At 38.4% G+C, this 25,984-nt stretch overlaps 1 protein-coding gene across 5 annotated transcripts in view; it reads left to right on the forward strand.

Annotated features, from left to right (window-relative positions):
• LOC131062834 (coiled-coil domain-containing protein SCD2) overlaps positions 1-25,984 on the forward strand; it is a 197,152-nt gene that overhangs the window by 53,433 nt on the left and 117,735 nt on the right. For all 5 annotated transcript variants that reach the window (XR_009110966.2, XM_057996577.2, XM_057996579.2 and 2 more), the window contains exon 2: positions 4,671-5,161. Coding sequence is in view for 4 of the 5 variants with exons in the window: in XM_057996577.2 (XP_057852560.1) it covers positions 4,671-5,161 (491 nt within the window). In the remaining variant the exon portion in view is untranslated. The remainder of the gene's footprint in view (positions 1-4,670; positions 5,162-25,984) is intronic.

Raw genomic sequence — 25,984 nt, forward strand, 5'->3', positions numbered from 1 at the left:
TTTGTGATGGTTTGTCTTGAATCCTCATTTCATAGGCAGTGAGGATCCCATGCAACTCGTCCTTTGTCAATGTATCTAGATCTTTCATTTCTTCAATTGCCAAAACTTTGGAATCAAATCTTATGGGCAAAGATCTTAGAATCTTTTGAGCAACTACGGCTTCCTCAACTTCTTCACCAAGTCCTTTGATTGTATTTATGATCTCATCAACACAAAGCAAATAAGAGACTATGTTCTTCTCTTCTTACATCTTGAGACTTTCAAATTGCTTTAGGTGGGTTTGAAGCTTCGCTTTCTTCGCTTTAACATCTCTAGAGATGTTCTTTAACTTATTCCCAAAGTTGCATGGAAACGGATACAGATACAAATATGGATATGATATTGGATACGGATACGGCCATTTTTTAAGATCCCCAATATGGATACGGCTGGATACGTCGTTCATAAAAAACACATACACATATATTTAACACAATTTTCTAAGTTATTCGAGGAGATCTTCATTATTTCAAAAGCAATATACTCACATAATTGCTACATAAATAATGATAAGTTGATTTAACATTTTACAATACACAAAAATAGTAGAGTTGCATTGGAAGATAACCCAAAAAATGGGTCACTGAAATAGAAAAACATTTTATTTGTCTTTCTCATTTGGTGTAGATTTTGTTTATACCAATTTTTAAAAAAAAAATGCATGAAGTTTTTAAAAATTAAATTTAGGAAGATTTATGTCAAATTTTAAAACAATCAAATCACATAGTATCTAGCACGATTGGAAATCAAGGTTTTTTGTGCACGCGTGTGTTAATGATGATAGCTTCGGTCAGATAAACATAATCATGGATGACAATTACATCAATAGAATGATTTATGATTTTGTTATATGTATGTATGTATACCAATATACATAATAATAATAATTGAGTATATTATTATTACATATATTAATATACATACATACATAATTATAAATGTATATTAAATCATAAATCATTATATTGATTTATTCTATGTGGAATAAATAATCATTTTATGAATAAGCATCGATTTGATTGAATGATCAAATGGCTGATCACACATCGATCATCATTACTATTATTCTTCCAATTATAAATCTGTGTTTAAATCGATCTGCATTGAGTATCGTGCATGATCTAAACCCAGTCGATATTGTGTATTGACTACTTTCATTGATCTTTACTATAATCGATAATGTGTATCGATTTACTACTTGATCTTTATTATAATCGATAATGTGTATCGATTTAATGATGCTTGTGTTATCATCATTCTAACATACTGATTAGGAATTGGTTTGTTAATGGATTATAAACTATCGATTATGAATCGGTATGTATTATGTTTGCAATGATTAATGAATGGACATATCGGTGGAGAGACATGTCTCCACACGTTCCATCGATATGTCTCCTCACTCATAAATATATAATCCAAGATAGATCGGTGAAAGTTTAGTACAACAATCTATTAGTGCAAGCCTTTGAGATCGATCTCATTCTCAATACTCAGCAATATTTGTGATATAATCAGAAACACTTGAAGTATTATCAATACTTGGTGAATCAACATACTTTGTGGACATACTATCTTCTCCTTATACTTGCAGCAATCTGCAAGATTCATAGGTTAGTGAGAGCATCATTTGTGAGACAATAAAATTAAAAGATACCTCTATTTCTATCTACTAAGAAATCTAATCTACTTTAACAACGTGGGTATAGTATTCGACGTGTATCCGGGCTGTATCGGATACATATCTGTTTCAGATACGGGAATGGATAGGGGGATACACGTTCCCAGGGAGGGACAAAGGAGTTTCTGGCTACTCTGCTTATCCCATAAGTCTTTCGCTGATTTGCAATGCATTACCTTCATGAACTTAGATTCGGATAGCCCACACAAAATTGTATGTTTGGCTTTTGTATTGTTCTCTTTCTTTCTGGCTTGTTTCGTTGGGGGAGTTGACGGAGGTGTGTAGCCATTCACCATCGATTGCCAAACATCATATCCTAGGGCATTCAAGTAGGTCCTCCATCCTTATGCTCCAAAAGGCATAATTTGCCCCATCAAAGAGAGGTTACTTGTTTGATGAGAATTAATGTCTTTCTTGCCCGGCTATTAGTGCTCTTATAGATCTACCTTCAAGCGGTTAGGCTATATCTGAAAGAACCCGCTCTAATACCCATTGAAGAGCACACAAATATGCTAAGAAGTGGGAGGGGGGTGAATCAGTTTATTAACAAACTTTTTACTTTTCAAAACTTGATTAGATGCAATAGGAATACTTCATAAAGCTTAAACAACCACACATGCAAGCTCCAACAAGTGAACACAAAAGAACACGAGATTTACGTGGAAGCCCTTGCGAGAGAAAACCATGGCAAAATATTTCTTTTATATTGAAAACTTCTTACAAATTTTGTAGGATCCAACCTACAAGAGACACTAATCCCCTCTGTAGGCACCAACCCACTGGAGACGTTAGTCCCCACAACTGAGCATCAACCCAGCAAGAGACACCAATCTCTTGGACAAGAGGATCCAACCTCAGATCTCACAAAATAGAAGGCTCCAACCTTCAAAATGTAGGATGATAATGATGTTGTTGGATTTGTCCTAGGTCCCTTAAAGGTCTTCAACAAAATCTGCCCACTCCTTCACACAAATCTGCCTTGAACTTTTGCTCTCAAATCTCCTTTCAGGTCTGAAGTATGATATTCAAAATATGCTCATAACTCTGCAATAGGTCTGCACTAATCTTCAGCAAATATTTTCACACCACTTGCAATAGGCAGTGACAGTTACAGGAGAAACTGAAACATAACATCCTTTTTTGCTGTGCATGTGGAATTCATCGGGAGAGATAAGATGACGGGACATGTATTTATTGAGTGCAATCAATGCGGGGTGATCACAATATAATCTTTGTGATGCAAATACATTGATCTAGCCATAAGAAAGGTTTGGAGACACATATAATATTAGGGGATTATTTTCTATTTCACAGAACCAACGAGCAAAGCACTGCAATAATATTTTTAATTGCTTTGAGTCCCCCTTTCATAATGGTGGAGCAGGGGCATATATTTTTCAGTTTTTTTGACATCCTTCACTTAGGACCAATCGATAATTTTAGCAAAAGGATGTTATTCATATCGGGACATTCATAGTGAACAGCAGTTGAACTCATTCCTTCAACAGTACTATGAATTCATTCAGAGGGGGATGTTTGTGGAGTTTACATTAGAACCGCACACTATTGCATAATCAATTGTTTCCTGTGGAAGAGTATTGTTTCTTGGTTGATCCATATAACTGGAACAGTGCACAGGGAGATTGGATTGGAGGCTTCGATTGCTAAAGTGACCATATTAAAGGTCTTTATTAATTTCTCCTAGCAACAACATTATCACAAGCCAGAGCAAGGAGGAAGTGTGTGAGTTGGAGACTTTATATTATTTGCCAGTTGCGGTTATAGAAGACTGCAAAGGAGATCATATTTCGAGCATCAAGTGTCTCTTTTGGCTGTGAGAGGATACTTGGCATGGTTTGCTTCTTTCAGGGGGCTGGTTTTGAAGTCATACTGATTCTGAAATCTTCGGAGAACAGAGTGCAATATCTTTATATGCTAATCCAGGTGCAAATTAAATTATCTGTTTTCAAGTAGTTTAGGATGATTTCTGAATTATTGAGTAATCTGGAATTCACCATTTCTGAGGCACATTCTGTCTCATATTGTTGGTATTAATTTTCTATTATTTGTAAATCTGCAAGACTGGCATTCGATATATCTATCATTAGCATAAACAATGGTTCTACCAATTTAAACAGCAAATATAGAGACATAAACCTGGTTCAGGGTCTTTAGAGATGAAAACTGTTTGACAAAATGCAATTGGAAAGAATATGAGGAAATAGTGCATTTGAAACAGTGGTCGAATTTGAAGTAGAAGGAATATATCAATCTGCTGTAGTTTATTTCTAAATCTCTACATTAGCTGATAAAAGATGGTATTGGACATTTGAGCGTTTGGTTTTATGCTGTTTGTTAGAATTCCTTGAGAACGTATTACAAACTCTGTGAGATTTGGGGAAGAACCAGTTGGGATCTTTACAGTGGGTGAAATGTTAAGGACACCTGCTAGTCATCTTAAATACTAGTCTAGAGAACAGAAATGCAGCAGGATAGACCTGTTGATTTTTTGACATGTTTTGTACATTATTTAAACTTGTCTCATTAGCACTAGCTTTTGCTGTCTATTTGGTCTAATTAGTGTCATAGACCATGCCCTATGAGTGTGATTTTGTGGATATATTCTAGCTAACCATGAGCATTTACTTGTGACAATCTTCTCTTGGTTTATTTAATACTCATACTTATGTTATTTGTGTAGCTCTGAAATTCATAAGAATAGTCATTCTTGCAAGAAACTGAAAAACTGTTATGGATGAGTTTTGTTCGTGTGAATTATATTCTTTTACTCATCCTTTATGTTGGATGTTTTTTTTAATTTTTTGACATTACCACCATTATATTCTATTCATATTTAATCTTTTGGATACATGGTTCCCTTCTGTAGAATCAAATTTCTATCACATTTCAGATTCATTTGCCTTAATTTCTTGGCTATTTACATCAATAGGTCAGAAAAAACATGAATGGGCACACATCAACTCCATCTACATCAACAGTCCGTATGTATACAAGCCCTCAACAAAGTCCTAAAGCAATAACTAATGGAGCAAGTGAGAAGCAGATACCTCCAAGTCCTAGAGCACAATCCAATGCAGCAAGTGTGAAGCAGATAACTCCAAGTCCTAGAGCACAGTCTCCAAATCCTAGACAACAATCCAGTGCAGCAAGTGTGAAGCATATATCTCCAAGTCCTAGAGCACAGTCTCCAAGTCCTAGAGCACAATCCAGTACAGCAAGTGTGAAGCAGATACCTCCAAGTCCGAGAGCACAGTCTCCAAGTCCTAGAGCACAATCGAATGCCGAAAGTTTGAAGCAGATACCTCCAAGTCCTGGAGCACTGTCTCCAAGTTCTAGAGCACAATCTATTGCAGCAAGTCTGAAGCAAAGACCTCCAAAGCCTCCTCTACAAGCTATTGATGATGTTCAAAATGAAAAAAGGCATGTTAGATTTTTACAAAATTGTTATTTATCTTCAAATATAGTTGAAAAAATTATTTAAATTTAAATTTTTGTATTCTCTGATATTTCAAGTTGAGCCAAGTTCATGTGATTATAGGAAATATGATTTGTTTATGTGATTCTTTTTTCTTTAATAGTCCTTTAAGGGTGCCTTACTAGGTAGATTCCATTTTTCTTAATGTAAATTAAAGTTTTCGACATTTAAACCGGCAATCTTAAATTTAGATTCAATGTTAAAGATGAAATCAGGAAAAATTGAGTTTTGTTCTACATGCAAACATTGTGGATCTAATCAGTTAATTTGTTTCTTTTATGAAAAGCAAATCTAGATTTCATTGTTGTCAACACTGCAATGATCTCCTCACACTGACTTTTTATGTTCCAGTAAATACTAAAAAAAATGTTGCAGGAACATAAAAAAATAGATACTGTAACATATACCCTTCATTTTTAATTTTTTTCGAAAATGCTTTCCAAGATTGAATGCCGGCATGAACAGTTTGCTGATTGGTTTGGTATTTCAGGTTTCATTTATCGTTTAATAAGTATTCATAGAACACATTGCATTAGGAAGACGGGATAAACCAATATGCATTTAAAAAGTTCACCATAAACTCTTCATTAAGCTCAATACATATAATCTGAAATAAGATGAGTTAAAAATATGCAGGCCTGAAATATAGACAACTGAAGGCAGATTAACTGCTGGTCCAAAATCAAAGCCTTCCACTAACTGTATCTTCCTTTTTGAATGGCCAAACTGAATATATTATGCAGGAGTCTTTCAAATCTTTCCAAAGTCTGAGAATGCTCTCAATAATTTCTGTACTTCACCCAAAGTAGCACTGGAGCTTCTAGGCGATTAGGTAATAAATTTCTTTAAGGTTTCTGCACCTTCAAATTGAAAACAAACACTCAATATCCCTTCATGATTCCTAGGCACCTCACAATGATGTCTTGCAACCTTCAAAACAGAAGAAAAATTGATTCCAAAATCCCATGTACCAAGGAGAAGTTGTATGACCCTACCCAAATGGCCGACCTGCATAGAAAATTCAAATTATGTCCAAATCTTGCAAATGAACTATGGTTCTTTATCACCCAAACAAGAGAACTTCATTGCAACAATATCCATAATGAAATATGGCTTAATCTTGAAAATATGAACAAAAAGGTGGATATAAGGGTGGCTGGAAATGGTGCGACCAACACTGGGAAAAATACCCAAAACTTGCAACTCACACAACAAGCCGAAAAACAACACTACTTGCCAAAAATACTGAAAACACAAATCTAAACACTTCATATATCTTCATTTCCATTAAACCTGCATCCAATACTAAAGCAAAATATTGAATCTCTGACTGATAATCAACTACGAACTAGGGTGGATCTTGCACCACCAAAACCAGATCAACTGTGGAGGGTTTTCGTCCTCAACAATCTCCAGAAGAACTCTCCTGGTTCATTTCAACTGCATCTCATTTATGTGTGCAAAAGCAAGATCCAAGAATGAGAGCCAAAATCGTAACATATAGACTTGGAGGGAGAAGTTGGGGCAAATTTGAATATTCAAATATAATATTCCCTTGGAAAAGGTCCCCAATAGACCTTTTAAACACAACTTATGTCTCCTCAGCTAGGCATCCCCATTTTGAGTCATACATTATCAAATATTAATCACTTAAAGTTATAAAATTAAAGTCACTTTTCAAACACTGAAGTTAGAAATGTAAAAAATTATTTACCATCACCTAAGAACTTTTGCCACATCACCAAAATTGAGAACATTTCATATAGAAGCAGAGAGGGAATTGAAACCGAGGCCAAGTGCCCAAAATTACTCTTTACTAAAAATAGCTTATGCCAAAAATATAAATATTGTCAAAACCCACTGAAACTGAAAGCTTGAGGTCTCCACAGAACTCTGAGTCCCCTAACCAACTCCAAATAGCCTATGAGAACCCAGAAATAGGCTAACGGAAAGCACAACTGACTAGGTGTGAGAAGGGGACATTACAGATACTATATATGCCTCATCATTTTCAAAAAAATATTTACATTCACCTTACACTACTAGGGACAAAAGTAGCATTATCTTTTTGGTTTACGTTTTATCTAATTGGTCAAGAATCTTGAATATCCATAATGGGTCATAACTAGTCCTCTTTAGCATCATTCAAAAACAGAAGGAAAAAAAAAAAATTTACTTAAAAAGGAACTCCAGAAATATATGGTTGAAATTTGGTTTTCAAATTGTTGAGCATGTTGGAAGAATGAATGCACATAGTTTAAGAGAATTGGATGGCACACTCTTCAACGAGTGTATATTGAATGGAGAAGTTACAAGGTGGTTCTAATGTAATTGTAAGTTACTTTTTTCTTCTATCATTCAAGCGAGGAATTAGGGCCCTTTTCTGTTATCTTTTATATTAAATTTAAAAAGGATTACGTTAAGAAGCCTTTGTAGAACAAAATGAAGGGAATAGTTCAACAAGAATTGAACATTTAGACAACCAAGAAAAACCAATTACATCTCCTAATATATGTTGTTATCATATAACTACATACTACAATAGACTTGCTAAACAAAATCCCCCTGACTAGATACCAAGAACAATTAAAAGAACCTTGTGAAATGGAAATGACAAAGAAACTAGAACAAACCACCATAGTTACACCATACAATTTACAAACCATCTTCATTTTTGACAAGGACCACCCTCTTTGGCAAGAATTTAATCGGTTTTCTACTTTGGCAATGTCGAAGCGTTCCTAAAGAGGGAGGACTTCTTTGGTTGGAGTAGTTCCAAAATGTTCATAGTAGGGTGATAAAATGTTTTCCATTGTCCACCAAAAGAAAATTTTGGATAGCTAAAACCCCTTGAATGAGGCTTTAAACCCTTTCTCCATGCATGTGATAGTGTTGACCAACCTCAACTCTCTATAATGACCCAAATTTGAAAATATTGAATTGTCCATCATTCATTGTAAAAGCAACATTGAAGATGGAAACTAGTTTTGAACTGGAAGTTGGTGCTTTCTAAAGGAGAGATTGGTGTCTTCTATGGGTTGATGCCTACAAAGTTGTATGGAGATTTTATATATGAGCAATATTGTACCATGGTTTTATCTCGTAAGGATTTCCTCGTAAATATCATGTGTCATTGTGTTCTTCTTGTTGAAAATATTAGCTAAGTTCGGATCATATAAATCACATATACATGCATTATTTCAATGTAACCATTTATTGGGCTAGACCCAAATGTGGTGTGGGAAAAGGCAATTTAATATGTAATAGGGCTGGGCCCAAAATGTAACGTGCTAAGGCATTGGACTGAACCTAAAGTCTAACGTGGTAAATATTAATATAAACAATAAATTGTTGCAAGCCGAACCTAAGGAGATTTTCACCAAGAGAAGGGTATATACATAACAACTTCAAGATGAAGTTAAACACAATTCATAACATTGCATAATAGCGATCTGCTCTTCCTATCTCTGCTCCTCCATTTTATGCGATCTATTCTGCTATCCTTAGACACCTTCTGCTGGTCTGCATTTTGGCGAACTCCAAGGGCTTAAGTTGTCAAGATTCTGATTCAGGCTGTTAAAGACACCTTCTGTTGTTTCACTCCTTTGGTCATCTACTGATTAGGGCTGCATCATCTATCATCATGGCAACTTGCTGTTAGAACAACAATCAGAGATAAGTCTGTTACATTGTAATTGCCTACCATTGATATAATACATCTTAAAGTTTGAGGCTGGGTTTTTCATCTCCAGGAGGGAGGTTTTCCTAGGGTATTGGTGTCTTGTGTTTATTGCTGTTACTGTTCTTGTTTCTTGTGTTTTATTACTGCCATTATTTATACATAGTCTGATTATATTCAAATTGATCAAATTAACACCTAATTGCTTTAAAATTAACATGGTATCAGAGCGTTAGGTTCATTTAAATAATCAGATTATTAGTTGCTCTTCACTTTCAGTTTTCTGTTTTAGTTTTGCAAGATGGTTACAGGTCTGAAAGTAGAGGATAGACTTGAAGGTGCCCTGAATTTCACATCATGGAAGGTTCGTGTTCTCCTTGCTCTTGAAGAACTAGAGCTGTTACAGTTCGTGGAAGATATGGATCTGATTGAACCTTCGGATCCTGAAGAACTAAAGCAATTCAAGAAGAATGCTCTCAAAGCAAAGAAGTTTCTTATTGACTCTGTGAAGGATCATCTTGTTCCAGTCATCTTCAAGTTGAAGACAGCCCGAGAGATGTTCAAACATCTTGAAGGGATATATGAGATCAACAACATCAGCCAGACACTCACATTGAGGCAGCAACTTCTTCAAGTTAAAATTTGCAAAGGAGATTTAGTCATGTCCTTCTTCATGAAGATTTCAGAATTGAAGGACCAACTCAGCGCCATTGGAAGCGAAGTCGTGGACAAGGACATTGTCATGAATGCGTTGAATGGTCTTCCTGACTCTTGGGATCCCTTCCTTCAAAGCATAAGTGGAAGAGCTGAATTTCCTTCCTTCGATCGCCTTCGATCAGATTGTATTCAAGAGGAGTCTCGCCTTTCTGCCAGAGAAATGCACAAAGGCTCTCATGGAAGAGATCAACATGTGCTTGCATCTCAACATGTTAGAAGAAAGGGAGGTCATTGGAAGAAGAACAACTTCAAAAGAGATAGAGACTTTAGACCTCCAACTTTCGATTCAAGGAAGAAGCCAAGGGATCTTTCACGTGTTCGTTGCTTCAAATGTGATAAGTTTGGACATTATGCCAAAGAATGTCAGAACTCACCGAGGCAAGGAGAGGCCAACCTGAATGAAGTTGCAAACTCAGAAGACAATGAAGGCTACCTCTTCATTTCAACCTTGTCCAGCAATGTCCCAACCGATAGTAACACTTGGCTAATCGACAGTGGTGCATCTAGGCACATCACGGGATATCGAGAGCATCTTTCAGACTTGATGGAGAAAGAGTCCAACCTTCATGTGGTAATTGGTGATGATGCTCAGTATTCGGTAAGAGGCTTTGGTAGCACCTCCTTAAATTTAGAATCTGGTATGTCTTTGCATCTTAGTGATATCTTATTTGTACCTGGAATTAAGAGGAATCTAATTTCTATTTCTACCCTAGAAGATAAAGGTTATCAAGTAGCATTTCCTGAAGGTAAAGTACTTGCATGGCCTAAGAAATCTAGCATTAAGTCTGCTCGTGTTATTGGAAATAGATATGACAGTTTGTATAAGCTTTTAGCTAACCCCATTCGAGCACTCATTCATGAAGCTCCTGAATCTAGCGAGCTATGGCATAGAAGGCTCGGTTATCTTCACTATCAGACACTTCTTTCACTTGAGAAGATGGTCAACGGTATGCCTAAACTTAATCAATCTCATGATGATGCTTGCAAAGGTTGTGCATTAGGTAAGAACACTAAAAGTCCATTTCATAAAAGTGAAAGTAGAGCTAAAGAAAAATTAGCACTTGTTCATTCTGATCTATGTAGACCTATGTCTGTTCCTTCACCTAGCAGATTTCTATACTATGTTACATTTATAGATGATGCTCAGTATTCGGTAAGAGGCTTTGGTAAGAGGCTTTGGTAGCACCTCCTTAAATTTAGAATCTGGTATGTCTTTGCATCTTAGTGATATCTTATATTCACACATCGCCCCATTGCAAATGGGGACCCCTACTTTTTTGCTTTCTGGGGTTTGCTTTCTAGGTGTTTAGGGTTTGTCTGTTAGCTTTTGCATTTTGAGTGTCACCAGGGGATCAATAGGATGGTAGGCTTTGCTTGAGCCAGAGGAGTCAGCAGGTGCTCCAAGTTAGGGTTTCTTCGAGAGTCTTCCTTAGGGCCTGGTTTTGCTCTTGTTGCTAATTGTGTCTTGCTTTGTGAGTGGGTATCATTCTTGAAGGTCTGAGCTAGGTCAAGTTGGTGAGTGATGAAGTCTGGAATGTCATCCTGATCTTCAAATGCCCTGAAATTTGGCTAAGTCTGGAATGTCCAGATCCTGAAATTTGACTGTCTGGAATGTCCTGATCTTGAAATTTGACTAAGTCTGGAAAATTGAAGAATCCTCCAAAAACTAGATTTTGCAATATACTTAAATGTTATATTCCATAAAATGATCCTGACGGAGAGTCCAAAATGTCAAATTTCGCTCCTGACCCTTCCAAAGGGTCCAAAGCGAATTTCGCTCCTGACCCTTCCAAAGGGTCCAGAGCGAAATTCCCCATAAGACATTCTACTTTGACCAAAACCTAGAACTAACGCATTCCTAGGCTTGAATGAAGGTAAAAGCGCTTGTTTGAATGAAGAAATGTGAAAATGAAGTCAGGATCTTGGCCAAGAATAGGGATTTCGCTCCTGACCCTTCCAAACGGTCCAGAGCGAAAATCCTTGAAGACCTCAAATTCTCACTTATCAAGGCCAAATTTCTAGTTCCTAAGGCATGTTTGAAGGTATTTTTGAATGTTCTAGCCTTGTCAAGATTGAAAGATGAAAGATTTTAGTCAAGAAGATGAATTTCGCTCCTGACCCTTCCAAAGGGTCCAGAGCGAAATTCTTGAAACACTCATTTTTTCCTTTAGCAAGAGTCAGGACCAAGGTGGAGATGCATGAAGAAAGATCTATGTTTGCTCCCCAAGGAAGATTAGAGTTTGAAAAATCAAGAATCAAGGTCAAAACATGATTTTCGCTCCTGACCCTTCCAAAGGGTCCAGAGCGAAAATCCTTATAACTCTTATTTTCTTCCTTATTTTGGCTAGGCGTTGGCTTGATGGGAGATGAATGGGTATGTTTTTGCTTTGAGAGGGAGTTTGATTGATTTTGAAGAACAAGATTTTGGCCTAAAGGAGAATTTCGCTCCTGACCCTTCCAAAGGGTCCAGAGCGAAATTCATCATAAACTTCATTTGCTACCTTGTTTGACCTTGAAACCTTCTTCCTCAGGTGGAAAATGGTCTAAGTTTGCTTCTTGAAGTGGTTTGAAGTTTGAAAAGTGAGTAATCTAGCCTAGAGTGAGATTTTCGCTCCTGACCCTTCCAAAGGGTCTAGAGCAAAAATCCTCCTAAGGCTCATTTCCTCCCTAGTTTGACCAAATTTTGGTTGCAAGGAATCTTGAAGGGAAGTGTGGACATGTTTGGACTTTGGAAATGTTTGAAAGCCTTGAAAAAATGAAGGATTCTAGCCAAGAAGGTGAATTTCGCTCCTGACCCTTCCAAAGGGTCCAGAGCGAACTTCCTTGCAAGCCTATTCTTTTGACCTTGTTTTGGCTTAAGACCTTATCCCTTGGGTGAAGGATGATGTTTAGTTGCCTCTTGTGAGGTGGATTCAAGTTGAAATAATGGAGGAATAAGCTCAAAACAAGATTTTCGCTCTTGACCCTTCCAAAGGGTCCAGAGCGAAATTCTTGGAAACTCATTTTTGCTTCTTGGAGATGGTCAAATTTTTGAGTTTTATGGCATGGTTAGATGGAATTTGATGTGTTCTTGCCTTTGAATATTGGATTGAGGTAATGGAGTAGCCAAAACAAGCTCAAAATAGGAAATTCGCTCCTGACCCTTCCAAAGGGTCCAGAGCGAAATTCCTAAGATCCCTTATTTTCCTAGCAAAATCAAGTCAAACTTGGGTTTTTATAGCTTGCATGAGTGTGAGAATTGATGTTCTTGCCCTTTTGAAGTTGGTTGAGGTTGAAAGATGGAAGAATAACCCTAAAACAAGATTTTCGCTCCTGACCCTTCCAAAGGGTCCAGAGCGAAAATCCTAAAATTTACATTTTCCTTTCAAATTTATGCTAAACCATGCCTAGGCCAAGGTGAAAGATGCCCTTGAGATTTCCCTTGAGTTTTATTGTTGTCTCCAGAAATGATGATTTTGGGCTAAAGGAAGAAATTTGCTCTTGACCCTTCCAAAGGGTCTAGGGCGAAAATTCTTCAATCACCTTTTTCTCCTTGCAAAATTAAGTCAAACTGGAGTTGGATGAGAGAAGAGAAGTGTTTCCTTGCCTTGTGAAGTGATTTGAAGTTGAAATGATGGAGAAGTGAGCTACAAACAAAAAATTCTCTCCTGACCCTTCCAAAGGGTCTAGAGCGAAATTTTGGATAGGTCCTGTCCCTGGCTAGGTTTTTGAGCAAATTTGACCTTTTAAGCCTTGTGAAGATCAAACCAATGTGCCAAGATGGGAAATGAATTCAATGTGAGGAAATCTAGGGCGAAATTCTTATAGGGCCTGTCCCTGGGGAGAGTCTTGAACTAACTTCATTTTAATATCTTTTGTTGATGATTTAAGGTGTGAAATACTATGTTGAAATGAATTTATTATGTCCTTAATCATCTTTTGATTTGTTTTTGCAGATGAAAGAAGATCAAGCCAAGACAAGGACGACCTTCTCCAGTCCAGCATCAACAAGGACGACCTTCTCTAGTCTAGCATCAACAAGGACGGCCTTCTCCGGTCCAGCATCATCAGGGACGACCTCTTCTAGTCCAGCATTTGAAGGAAAGGTACACCATCCATCCTGCACATCAAAGACAAAGGAGGTTAAAGCAAGGGTTCGTTGAAGAAGCAGACAGTTCCAGAAGAGTTAATTAAAGTTAGCTTCTCAGCATCATCAAATTGAGCATCTACCAAGTTACAAGTGTCAGACAAGGTGGCATCCCAGTCATCACTCCGCCAGTCGGATTGGTCCACCTCAGCGTGTCCAGATTCAATGTACCTGACTCATTGGAGATGGCACAAACTTCGATGTACCTACCTGTTGTGACCATTTCACACATCGCCCCATCGCAAATGGGGACCCCCTCCTTTTGCTTGTTTTCCCCTTGTTTTTCGCCTTCGTTTTTAGGATTTTGTTAGTCAGTTAGTTGTCTGGATTTAGGGTCAAGCCTTAGGGTTTTCATTTTTGTCTCTTCAGGCCAGAATCTAGTCGTTTTTGAGGGCTTTTGAGCTTCCTTTTCTAGGATGCAAATTTTGAATGCAATGAATTCGCCAGAATGGTCTAATTTTCATTTGGAATGTTGATGCAGAGCTTAAATTTGTCTAAGTGTTGACAGTCAAATGTGAATTTTTGTCCAATTGAATATTTTGACCAAATTTTGACTTTTTTGATTTTGATCCTGGGCATTGGAATTGATTTGTTTTCGCCTTGTGAAGTGTTAAAATGTGAAAAATCATGTTATTTTGGCCTGTAGGAGCAAAATCGCTCCTGTCCCTCAGTGAAGGACGGGAGCTCGTTTTCAAATATCTCACTATTCCTGCAGAGTCAAGACGAATTTCAAATTGGAAGTGATGGAGAACGGCGAGATCTTTCCATTGAATATAAATTGAAGATTTTCATGAGCACAGAAACGCCTCCAGGAGGAAAATCGCTCCTGTCCCTCAGTGAAGGACCGGAGCTACAAATCAAATTTTGCCTTGTCCTTGCGAGATTTCGTTGACTTGATGATTTGAAGAGGTCCGAAGGAAGATGCTTTACCAAATGAATATAATTTGAGATGTTAATATGAAGGAGAATGGTCCAGAATGCAAAGTTCGCTCCTGTCCCTCTCCAAGGGACCAGGGCGAAGTACCTTATAGCTCCCGTCCCTCTCCAAGGGACCAGAGCGATATCCTTCATTAGGCAAAATCCAGGCAAAAACCAAGGCAAGTTTACGTTCAAAAGCAAGAGAAAGCATGAGATGAACTCATTGAATACAAATTGAAGATTTTAAAACGTCCACAGGGGTCCCAAAAGGCCTAGTTCGCTCCTGTCCCTCAGGAAGGGACCAGAGCGATTTTTGGTATAAATGATTTTCTGGCCAAGTTACAAGCAATGTTAAGGCATGGACGAATGGAGTAGAGCATGACGAGTCCGGTGAATATAAATTTAGAACCTGACAAAGTGAAATAAGAGCCACAAAAGGAGGATCGCTCCTGTCCCCCTCCAAGGGACCAGGGCGATATAGTGAATATATTGCTTTTCCTCCAAGTTCAAAACCGATCTAAGTCAAGACAAGGTGGCAAAGGACATTTCAAGGCGTCTTCATCAAGCACAAGCACTTAAAGGCCATCACAATGAAGAGATTTGCACTCTAAGACCTAGATCGCTCCTGTCCCTCAGGAATGGACCAGAGCGATGTTGTATATATTGGCCACTTCATGCAAGTTTTACGTAAGGTCAAGGTTTCGCAACGTCTTAGAGGGTCCATGGTATGATAGGAAGGTGATGCATGAGGATTTTGAACGTAAAATAATCACCAAAATGAACATAGGGACCATATCGCTCCTGTCCCTCTCCAGGGGACCAGGGCGATTTGCCTTGGACTCTCCATTTTGTTTCAAATGCATGCCAAGTTAAGACTTCACAAGGTTATGCAAGGTTCGAGGCGTTCTTTGAAGACCATATGCCGAAGTTTTGAACGTCCAAACGTTGCTAGTCAAGCTAAAAACTCACATCGCTCCTGTCCTTTGGACAAGGACCAAGGCGATCTCATCAAAGGCACTCATGTTCCTTCAAAACGAGGCAAGGCGAGGATAAGCAAGGTGAAGGACGGCGTTTGGAGGATATCACAACAAGGATCGAAGGTAGAAGTTGCCAAGGTCAAGGAGAAAACATGGATCGCTCCTGTCCCTCTCCAAGGGACAAGGGCGATGATCCCTTTAAACGTCAAACACGTCATGAAAACAAATGGAACAAGCGCAAAAGGAACGAGCAAGGATGTTATTCGCTTCACAATGAAAGATCAAAGGTCAAAGATGCATATCGAACGTGAAAATATGGAGATCGCTCCTGTCCTTTGGACAAGGACCAGGGTGATAAACATCCAAAGGCACCCATGAACGCATGCAAGATGATCTAATTCGGAGGACCCATTAAAATGATCGATATTGAACGTGGAGATGAAGGAGTTGAACGTAAAAAATGCAAAAATCACGACCAAATCATGGATCGCTCCTGTCCCTCTCCAAGGGACCAGGGCGATGAGGTACGTCCCTTTCATTTTCATAATTTTGGCGCCAAATAGACAATTTGAATTTCCCTTAAAATGCTAAGTTCGATAAAATTGAAAATCCATTTAATTAGCATTTAATATGGCGTTAAACATTTATTAATTATTTTGCCTTTATTAGAATCGAAATTTGCAAATTAAAAAACGTAAGGCATTTAATAATTAATTAATTAATTAATAAAAATCGCATGGAGCGCTCATTTAAGGGAGGTCGGCCTTGTTGTTTTATTTAAATCATTTAAAAATCATTAAAAAATTGTTTTATATTCTCAAGTCGGCCTAAGGGATGAATGCAATGCAAGCGCTATATATGGAGGGTGAGAACTATTATTGTCATATCATTATTTTTATCCTTCATGCGAAATAAGGAGAAGCGAAGATAGTGCGAAGTATTTCATGTGTGGTGCGAATTCAAACCAAGGGTGGCGCTAGTCTATCAAAGGGTGGTGCGATATTTGAAGACTTCATTGGAGCGAATTTGCCAAGGATCGAAGACCACGTCAAAGGGGCGAGACTTGGAAGATTTGTTTGGGCGAACTTGAAGGTCCATTTGAGCGAATTGTCAGAGGTGCAATTGAAGATCACGTTCAATCCAAAGGTGGCGAAGTTGATCTTTTGAGGAGATAACTTTGAAGATTATTTATACATCAATTTTGCCTAGGCGAATTTTGTCTTTTTGCATTCTAGAGTTAGCTCTCTATTGAGGTATGGCGATTTGTTTTTTTATTGCTTTATTTGTTGATCGTCATATTTTAAGTTTTGAAGTTTTGAATTTTGAATCTCTTTGCTCAATCTTTCGTTTTTAGGAAATGATAACTCTAAAGACTTATCATGAGGTTTCCTAAGAACTTTATCTCTCTAATCAACGTTATTCATTGCAAAATATAGTTCTTATAATGAAATGTTGTGTAGGTATGGCGACCCCGAAGGCGGGAGCATCCACCAGCCGCTCAGCTCTCATGAAAGAAGATCAGAAGACCGAAGAAGTGGAGACCAAGATCGTGTCGAAGTGGAGCAACATTGGAGATACAAACTTAGGGAACTTTAGCACGAAGAAGTTTCGAGAGGTCCCTTACATTGGCAAGCCATCACCTGTCGCCCGGAGAATAATAGAGAGTGGCATCATTAAGGCGGCCGGTTTTCCTCCAGCTATTCAGTGCAACGAGTTGATGATCGAGTGTGCCCGTCACTACAATCCACAGTCCAGGACAATTGTGTCCAATGAGGGAAACACTTTAGCGTACCTTTCAGAGGAAGCTATAAGTGAAGCTTTCCATCTTCCAGAGCACAGGGACATGATATATAAGAGCATTGAAGGAGCCAGATCAGTGTACGATGATGATCCAGATGCTTGCCTAAGCATAATCAACAAGAACTGGCTACTCAGGAGTCGTCCCCGTCTAAGCAACGTACCGAACACACCGCACCGGATTGATTTCCAGGAGGAGTACAGAGATTTGATTACCATGCTCAACCGAGTTACAGGAGCACCTCATGCCTTCTATTTTGAGAAGTGGATGTTTTACTTCATCCAGGTGATGTTTCAAGGAAAGGGTACGATACATTGGGCTAGGATGATTAGCCATTGCTTAGACGTACAGTTGAGGAGACTCAGGTCTACTAAGTCCTTCCACATGAGTTCATACGTCATTTATGCTTTGATCAGGAGTGTTGAGTACGCAGGACTACCTCACAGAGGAGTGATTGGAAGAGGACCCGGCGAGGTCAGAGCTTGTGAATCCTATACCTACTTGCATCATCCGCCAGGGAAAAACTACAAGTTAGTTAATGATACTTTCACGATGAACATCACAAGGACGTTGCAAGGAGGGATTCACAACAGATTATCTCAGGATGCCCAGGAATTCATCAAGAGGTACGGTGCTTGGCTCATTCAGTTTCCCAAGTTCACTTACATTAGAGTGCATGGATGTCCTTTACCCCCATACATGTTGCCGAGGTACCCGACAGACAGAATTGTGTTACTTGAAGTAACAAGGCAGTTGGCAGCATATGTGAAGGCATTCAGACACAGACATCAGAATGGAGTTCAGGTACCTATTATTTTGGGTAATTCAGTTGAGGTATGTCCTAATGTCTTAGCCATGGATGACGCAGAGAAGGAGTTAGCCTTGTATTCTTTTTCATCTTTTGCTTGGAGAAATAGCTTTGATCCACATGGACATTTAGAGGAGACAGTCGGCAGAAGATTTAAACATGAGCACCAAATTGAAGATTTTATGATGAACCTCCTAGATGATCTCGAAGTGAAACGAAAGATACATTCTAGATTGCCTTTGGATTTCATCAGGAAATGCAGGATTTACAGAGTGGCCGACCAAGCTCAGGACAATGGCAGGCACATCCAGTCTTCCTATGATAGAGAAAGCAAAACAATAAGGTTGGATTGGAATGAACCTGAGGTCGTGGATTTAGATGATTTGATGGCACCAGTCTTGTCTTGTACTCGCAGATGGGTAGACGTTCAGCATCAGAAGTTGAGAGAACAAGGCATAGCTATGTCTTTTACTTTGGAAGAGAAACCAACCGAAGGTGGAGCAAGTGTGAGTGAAGGCAATCCTAATCCTAGGAATTCAGGTGAAGGTAACCTTCGATGTGCCAGTGAGGGCAATCTCCATTCGAGAGGTTCGAAGAGAAAGGAAAGATCAGAAAAGAAAGAGCCTTCCAAGAAAAAGCAAGGTGCCAACAAAGATCAAACACCAGGTACTTCTTCCAGACCAGAGGATAGAGCAGTTCGAGTGGAAGAGTCCATGGAGTCGATGGTACAGAATGACAGGCAGGAGGAAGGGCAGGCACAGCATGTTTCGTCAGATGGATCTCTCCAAGACTATGAGTTAGAAGAAGATAATGAAATAACATCTCCTCCCAGACAAGAAGAAATAGTACATAAAGAAATTCAAGTTCAAGAGACAAGATCGAATATCCTAGATTGGTTGAAGGAAAGATTGACTAAGGTGATCGTAGTTGAGGACGAGGACAGTGCAATTGATTTAGAGAGCCTTGTTGGATGTTCACATGAAGTAACAGAGAAGAAGAAGGCTACAAGGATGTCCAAGATGATTCGAGATGAGACTGGATCCAGAAAACTGCAGATAGCTACACCGGCAGCAGACAAATATGAGGGTGAGATCCTAGCAGAGGATTATGATATACAGACTTTTGAGTTAGGACCATCCACAGCAGAGCAGACTTTAGATGATGCCACCGACACATTTGAGGCATTGAAGGACAAGTTTAGAGAAGAAGTGGAAAAGAATAGAAAGCTGGAGAGAGAGGTCGGTGCATGGAGGACATATTTCAGTCACATCAATGAACCTTTGGGACGTCAGGATCCAGTTAGATCACCAGTGCAGGCATTGCCCCTTCAATCGATCAATGAAGCAGAAAGATTCAGGAATCTGGTCCAGCGTACCTGTAGTTGGATGGATAGATCTCATACAGTGGCCATAGAGTTTGTTACAAGGATGACGAAGATTATTCATCAGGCTATCCAAGTTCTTGAGATAATCCACAGATTGATGGCAAGAGTAACTGCATTTGCCCATACCAAGGACGTTGTCATCCCTGTCTTGAAAGTAATAAGACATACATCCAGAAGAATTTTAGCGCAGGAGAGGATCTTGGAGGGTGATTCTCACAGTTTGTTCCAGTGGTCAACCTTACTCCATATAAAGAGTGTTCTCTTCGAGGACATCAGTGTTAGATGTGGTCAAGTTGAGGAGGTGATCAATCCGATCCAGGACAGAGTATTTGAGGTACTTCGTACCATTCTTGGCAGAAGGATCGAGGTCGAGACAGATGTGGATATGCAGGAATTTGAGGATAGAATTAAGATCATCTTTCGCAAGGACGCAGATGTTACAGATGAACAGTATGATCAGATGTACGCCACCATGCTCCTGATTGATAGAACGAAGGAACTTGAACCTACTTGGGACGCAGCTCTTGTAGACGCATTCGATCAGGTCATCCACTTAGAAGAGAGTATCAAGAATCTTCCCGAGATTCCAATCACAGAAATCGAAGGAATCGTGACAAAATTCATTGCATATGCTAAGAAAGAGAATTGGAAAGGGAATAAGATTCTAGATGAAAGGTTGTTACAGATGACATGACATCTTATTTCTCATTGGTTGATACCTCCTAGGTTTTTGTGCCAAATTTAATATTTGGTTATGTATTTAATATTGTTCAGTAAAAAGGAGGTCATTTGTAACAAACCCTAATTAGGGTTTAGGTGTCATGATCTTGTCCGTTGATTTACTTTCAATCTGGACCTTTCATTGTAACTGGGGATGCTATTTATACCCCCATTTTTCATTTCATTTGGTAATAGTCAATAGTTGATGTAATAGAGAAGAGAGATTAAAGCTAGAAGCAATTTTATTTTGTAGCAAGATTGAGTCTTGAAGAGAGAAATTCAAGCAATTGTTGTACATGATGACTTGGAAATCAATAAAATATTGAAGTTATGGTGTTTTGTTGCAAATTTCTTGAGTTATCTTCATGGTTGTTTGATACACTTGAATCGTGCTCAATCAAAGTAGTTTGTTAATTTGAAAGACTAAGTGTGAGATTTGATATTTGGTAGGATTCGCAATCCAAACCACTAGCTTCTTGCTGATTGTAGGAACGCCTTGCGTGGTCGACTGGAGAACACTTTGAGTCCTTAATCTTCAATTATCATTGTGTCTTGGATATGTACCTTCGTAGTAGTGTCCTTGGTCTTTGATGCATTGAATATCATTATATTACCTTAGAAGATCGCACTAATTTCAATTGAGTTGTTATCTTATGGCAAAATTGAAGTTGGTTGAGTCTTGCCAAATCTCGTCCATGCTAAGTCATTCATAGGGTTAGGCTAGATTAGACCTCTTTAAGCCCTATCTTTTGCTTTTTTTGAAAATTCCTTTTAGTTTAGTAAAATCTTCGAGCTTTGAATACGTAAGACCCCTTGGAGGAAACAGCAAATCACATCATACCACTAAAAAAGCTTGTCCACACGTGGAGACCCCACTAAAAGAACCTTGGAGTCTACCTAACTGATCCTTTACGTGAATCTTCAGCAGTTAGAGACTATTTTCTCAAGAGAGGATAAGATGCCTTTAGGTATTTTATTCTGTGTATGATTGTGTATAAAATACACGTCAACACTACCCCTGTTCTCTATTGGTCGAATATTCCAGAGAAGACATGTGTCCAAACAATACAATTATTTCATTGGCCAGAATTGAGTTTGTTGTAACAAACCCTAATTAGGGTTTTCATTGTAAGATCTCAGCCATTGATTTCAAGTTGATTTGAGCCATCGATTTGTATTGAGGGCGCTATATAAGCCCTGGCTCCTCATTTGTAAAGGCTAATAATAGTTAGTCAGGAGTTAGGTGAATAGTTAGAAATAGTGAATAAGTCAGTTAATAGTATAGCAATTAGAGTAGAATAGAAAGAAAAGGCAAAGATTGTTGCCAAGATGTTGTTGTAAAAGGCTTGTAAAACTTCATTGAAGAAATGGTGAAATCTATGGGTCGATTCAACAATTTGCATGGTCTCTATACTTCTCAGATTTGATTTCATGTTATTAGATGAGTGGAAGAAATGTGTTTGATTGATGGTAAAATTTGTATATCCATACTACTAGCAGTTTGTTGATTGCAGACTTGCCTTGTGTAGTCAACTGGAATCATTCAGCTTAAGCCTAACTTCAATTGTTGCTTCTTCACTGATATGCATCAACCTGATGGTGTCTATGCCTGTAGTGATGATCTGAACATCATAAAGCTTTTCTCCGAAGATTGCACTAACCTTGTGGAGATGGTCCTAGGATGTCAAAACAAGACTTAGTTAGAATTTCATCAAAGATCATTCACTGCTCCTACATTCTTAGTGTTAGAATTAAATCCTTTCCTCACCCTCATCCTTTTTTCCTTTTTTCAAAAAATCTAGGCTAGTGAAATCCTGTGTTCCAGCAATATTCAAAGCAAATCAGATGTTTAGTCATCAAGTGTAAGTCCCCTTGTGATTCCAACAAAATAACATCATACCACAAAGGGCTTATCCACACGTAGAGATCCTACATAACAAAACCTTGGAGTTACTCCGACTGATCCTTCAACGAGATCTTCAGCAGTTGGGAACTTTGTTCAAGAGAGGATAAGATATTTTGGTATTTTATTCTGTGTTTGAATGTGCATAAAAAGCACATCAACAGGTAGCACCTCCTTAAATTTAGAATCTGGTATGTCTTTGCATCTTAGTGATATCTTATTTGTACCTGGAATTAAGAGGAATCTAATTTCTATTTCTGCCCTAGAAGATAAAGGTTATCAAGTAGCATTTTTTGAAGGTAAAGTACTAGCATGGCCTAAGAAATCTAGCATTAAGTCTGCTCGTGTTATTGGAAATGGATATGACAGTTTGTATAAGCTTTTAGCTAACCCCATTGGAGTACTCATTCATGAAGCTCCTGAATCTAGCGAGCTATGGCATAGAAGGCTCGGTTATCTTCACTATCAGGCACTTCCTTCACTTGATAAGATGGTTAACGGTATGCCTAAACTTAATCAATCTCATGATGATGCTTGCAAAGGTTGTGCATTAGGTAAGAACACTAAAAGTCCATTTCATAAAAGTGATAGTAGAGCTAAAGAAAAATTAGCACTTGTTCATTCTGATCTATGTAGACCTATGTCTGTTCCTTCACCTAGCGGATTTCTATACTATGTTACATTTATAGATGATTTTTCTAGAAAGACTTGGATTTACTTTCTAAAATCTAAAGAATCCGATGAAGTGTTAAGTAGGTTTAAAGAATTGAAAGCTCTAGCTGAAAATATGTCTGGCAAAAGAATAAAAGTGTTAAGATCTGACAATGGAGGTGAATACACCTCAAGTAGCTTCAATGACTTTTGTGTAGAAACAAGAATTAAGAGGGAGTTCTGCGTTCCCTACAATCCTCAACAAAATGGTGTAGCTGAACGAAAGAATTTAACCATTGTTGAAGCTGCTAAAGCTATGAGTCACAATCAGGACCTGCAGACCTTCTTATGGGTTGAAGCATCCAAGACTGTTGTGTACATTCATAATAGATGTCCTCATCGTGTTCTGAAGAACACAACTCTCGAGGAAGCCTTCACAGGAGTCAAACCAGATATCAGCCACTTAAGGATCTTTGGGAGTTCTGTCCACATTCATGTGCCAAAGGAAAAGAGGATTAAATTAGAGCCTTCCGGGAAGAAGGGTATCCTCGTTGGGTATAGTGAATCTTTCAAGGCATTTCGCATCTACATTCCTAGACAAAGGTACATTGAGGTAAGTAGGGATGTCACCTTTGAAGAAAATATTGCTTTCAAGAAATCTAAGGGTTCTCTTATTGATAAAGAAGTTAATGATAATCAAATTATGGATATTGATACTAACCCTAAGATTTAGAGGGAGTCTATTGAGCCTCCTGAACCTATTGAGCATGATGATCCTCCCGAGCCTCTGGTTCCAATTGATGGACCTAGAGATATTGCAGTTAGCAAGAAAAAACCACTTCGGGTTAGAAGCACAATTCAAGATGCAGAAAATTTTTTAGTTCCTAGTGGTACTTTCAGAGAAAGTAAGAGACCTCAGAAGCTCTCTAACTATGCTACAATGATGTGCAACATCATTGAGTCTGAACCATCCTGTACAGAAGAAGCTATGAGCTAACAAGCTTAAGAGCTAGCTATGGAGGAAGAGTATCAATCCATCATCAAGAATGATGTCTGGGATGTTGTGCCTAGACCTAAAGGTAAGTCTGTTGTTTCCTCTAAATGGTTGTTTAAAATTAAACATGCTATTGATGGTAGTATAGAGAAATATAAAGCTAGGTTTGTAGCTCGTGGTTTTTCTCAAAAGGAAGGCATAGATTATGAAGAAACATTTTCTCATGTTGCTAGGTATACTTCTATTAGAACTATTATAGCTATTGCTGCAGCCAAAGGTTGGAAATTACATCAAATGGATTTAAAGACTGTCTTCCTTAATGGTGTTATTGAGGAAGAAGTCTATATTGAACAACCTGAAGGTTATGAGATCCATAATAGAGAAACTCATGTATGCAGATTAAAGAAAGCTCTCTACGGCCTCAAGCAAGCTCCTAGAGCTTGGTATGAAAGAAGTGATAGGCATCTAGTTAGTCTAAGATTTTCTAAAAATGATGTTGATCCTAACATCTACTTTAAAGTATTTAATGATGCAATGTTAATTCTGGTTTTATATGTTGATGATTTATTTCTAACTGGTGAAGACAGTCTCATCATTAGGTGTAAGAAAGAATCAGCTACTGAATTTGAAATGAAGGATTTAGGTCTTATGCATTACTTTATAGGGTTAGAAGTGTGGAAAAGACCTAATGAAATTATTCTAAGTCAAGGAAAATATACTGTTGATATATTGAAAAGATTTGGTATGATGGATTGTAAACCTATAGACTACTCCTATGGAAACTAACTTGAAGAAGTTGAGTATTTCTGTAGCTAACTTTGATTTTGCAGATCCCTCAGAGTACAGGCAGCTGATTGGATCCTTGATATATCTAGTCAACACTAGACCAGATATCTGTTATGCAGTGAGTACACTTAGCCAATTCATGAACTAGCCAAAGCATGTTCACTTGGTGGTAGCCAAGCACATCCTGAGGTATTTGCGAGGAACTATTGGCCATGGACTGAACTTTGAAGTACTCAATCAACTCGACAATCAACTTGGAAGGCTACTTTGATTCCGATTGGGCTAGAAGTGTTACTAACAGAAAAAGCACTTCAGGAATCTATTTCAGCTTGGGTTCCGCTATTATCTCTTGGGCCAGTAGGAAACAGTCCTCAGTTGCACTAAGTACTGCAGAAGCTGAATATATTGCCTCAAGTGTGGCAACTAAAGAAGCAGTTTGGCTTCGCAAGCTTCTTGCTGGGTTGTTTGGACAACCATGGGAATCCACTGTTATTTATTGTGATAACCAGAGTTGTATTAAAATGTCTAACAATCTAGTGTTTCATGATAGGTCAAAACATGTGGAAACTCATTATCATTATATTCGTGATATGGCACAACGAGGTGCTATCCAGGTGAAATATATCAGCACCGATGAACAGGTTTCTGATATTCTCACCAAGCCTCTAGCTCGGGTGAAGTTTGAGTACTTCAGAGAGAAGCTTGGAATGGTGGAGAACTCAGCATTGATTGAGAGGGAGTCTCAATCTTAGTGATGCAATTCGGTTTGCATCTTCCATCCTCTGCGGGCAATGCAAGGTGGAGTCACCCTCTGCGGACAATGCAAGGTGACAGTATATCCTTCTCTGGGAGAAGGCTGAGGTGTAAAAACCTCTTCCACCCTCTGCGGGCAATGCAAGGGGGGACCATCCTCTGCGGGCAATGTAAGATGGTCATCATGAAATGAGTTCATGATATTTATGAGTTTTACTACAGGTATACTCTATGAAGCTTGTACATTCACTCTTGCGAGCAATGCAAGGTAAAAGTCATGAATGGATCATGACATGTGGTAGTTATCCTCCTTAGCTAAGAGGGAGTGTTGAAAATATTAGCTAAGTTCGGATCATATAAATCACACACACATGTATTATTTCAATGTAACCATTTATTGGGCTAGACCCAAATGTGGCGTGGGAAAAGGCAATTTAATATGTAATAGGGCTGGGCCCAAAATGTAACGTGCTAAGGCATTGGACTGGACCTAAAGTCTAACGTGGTAAATATTAATATAAACAATAAATTGTTGCAAGCCGACCTAAGGAGAT

This window comes from Cryptomeria japonica, chromosome 10 (assembly GCF_030272615.1).
Source record: "Cryptomeria japonica chromosome 10, Sugi_1.0, whole genome shotgun sequence".
In the NCBI taxonomy this organism is placed as follows: domain Eukaryota; kingdom Viridiplantae; phylum Streptophyta; class Pinopsida; order Cupressales; family Cupressaceae; genus Cryptomeria; species Cryptomeria japonica.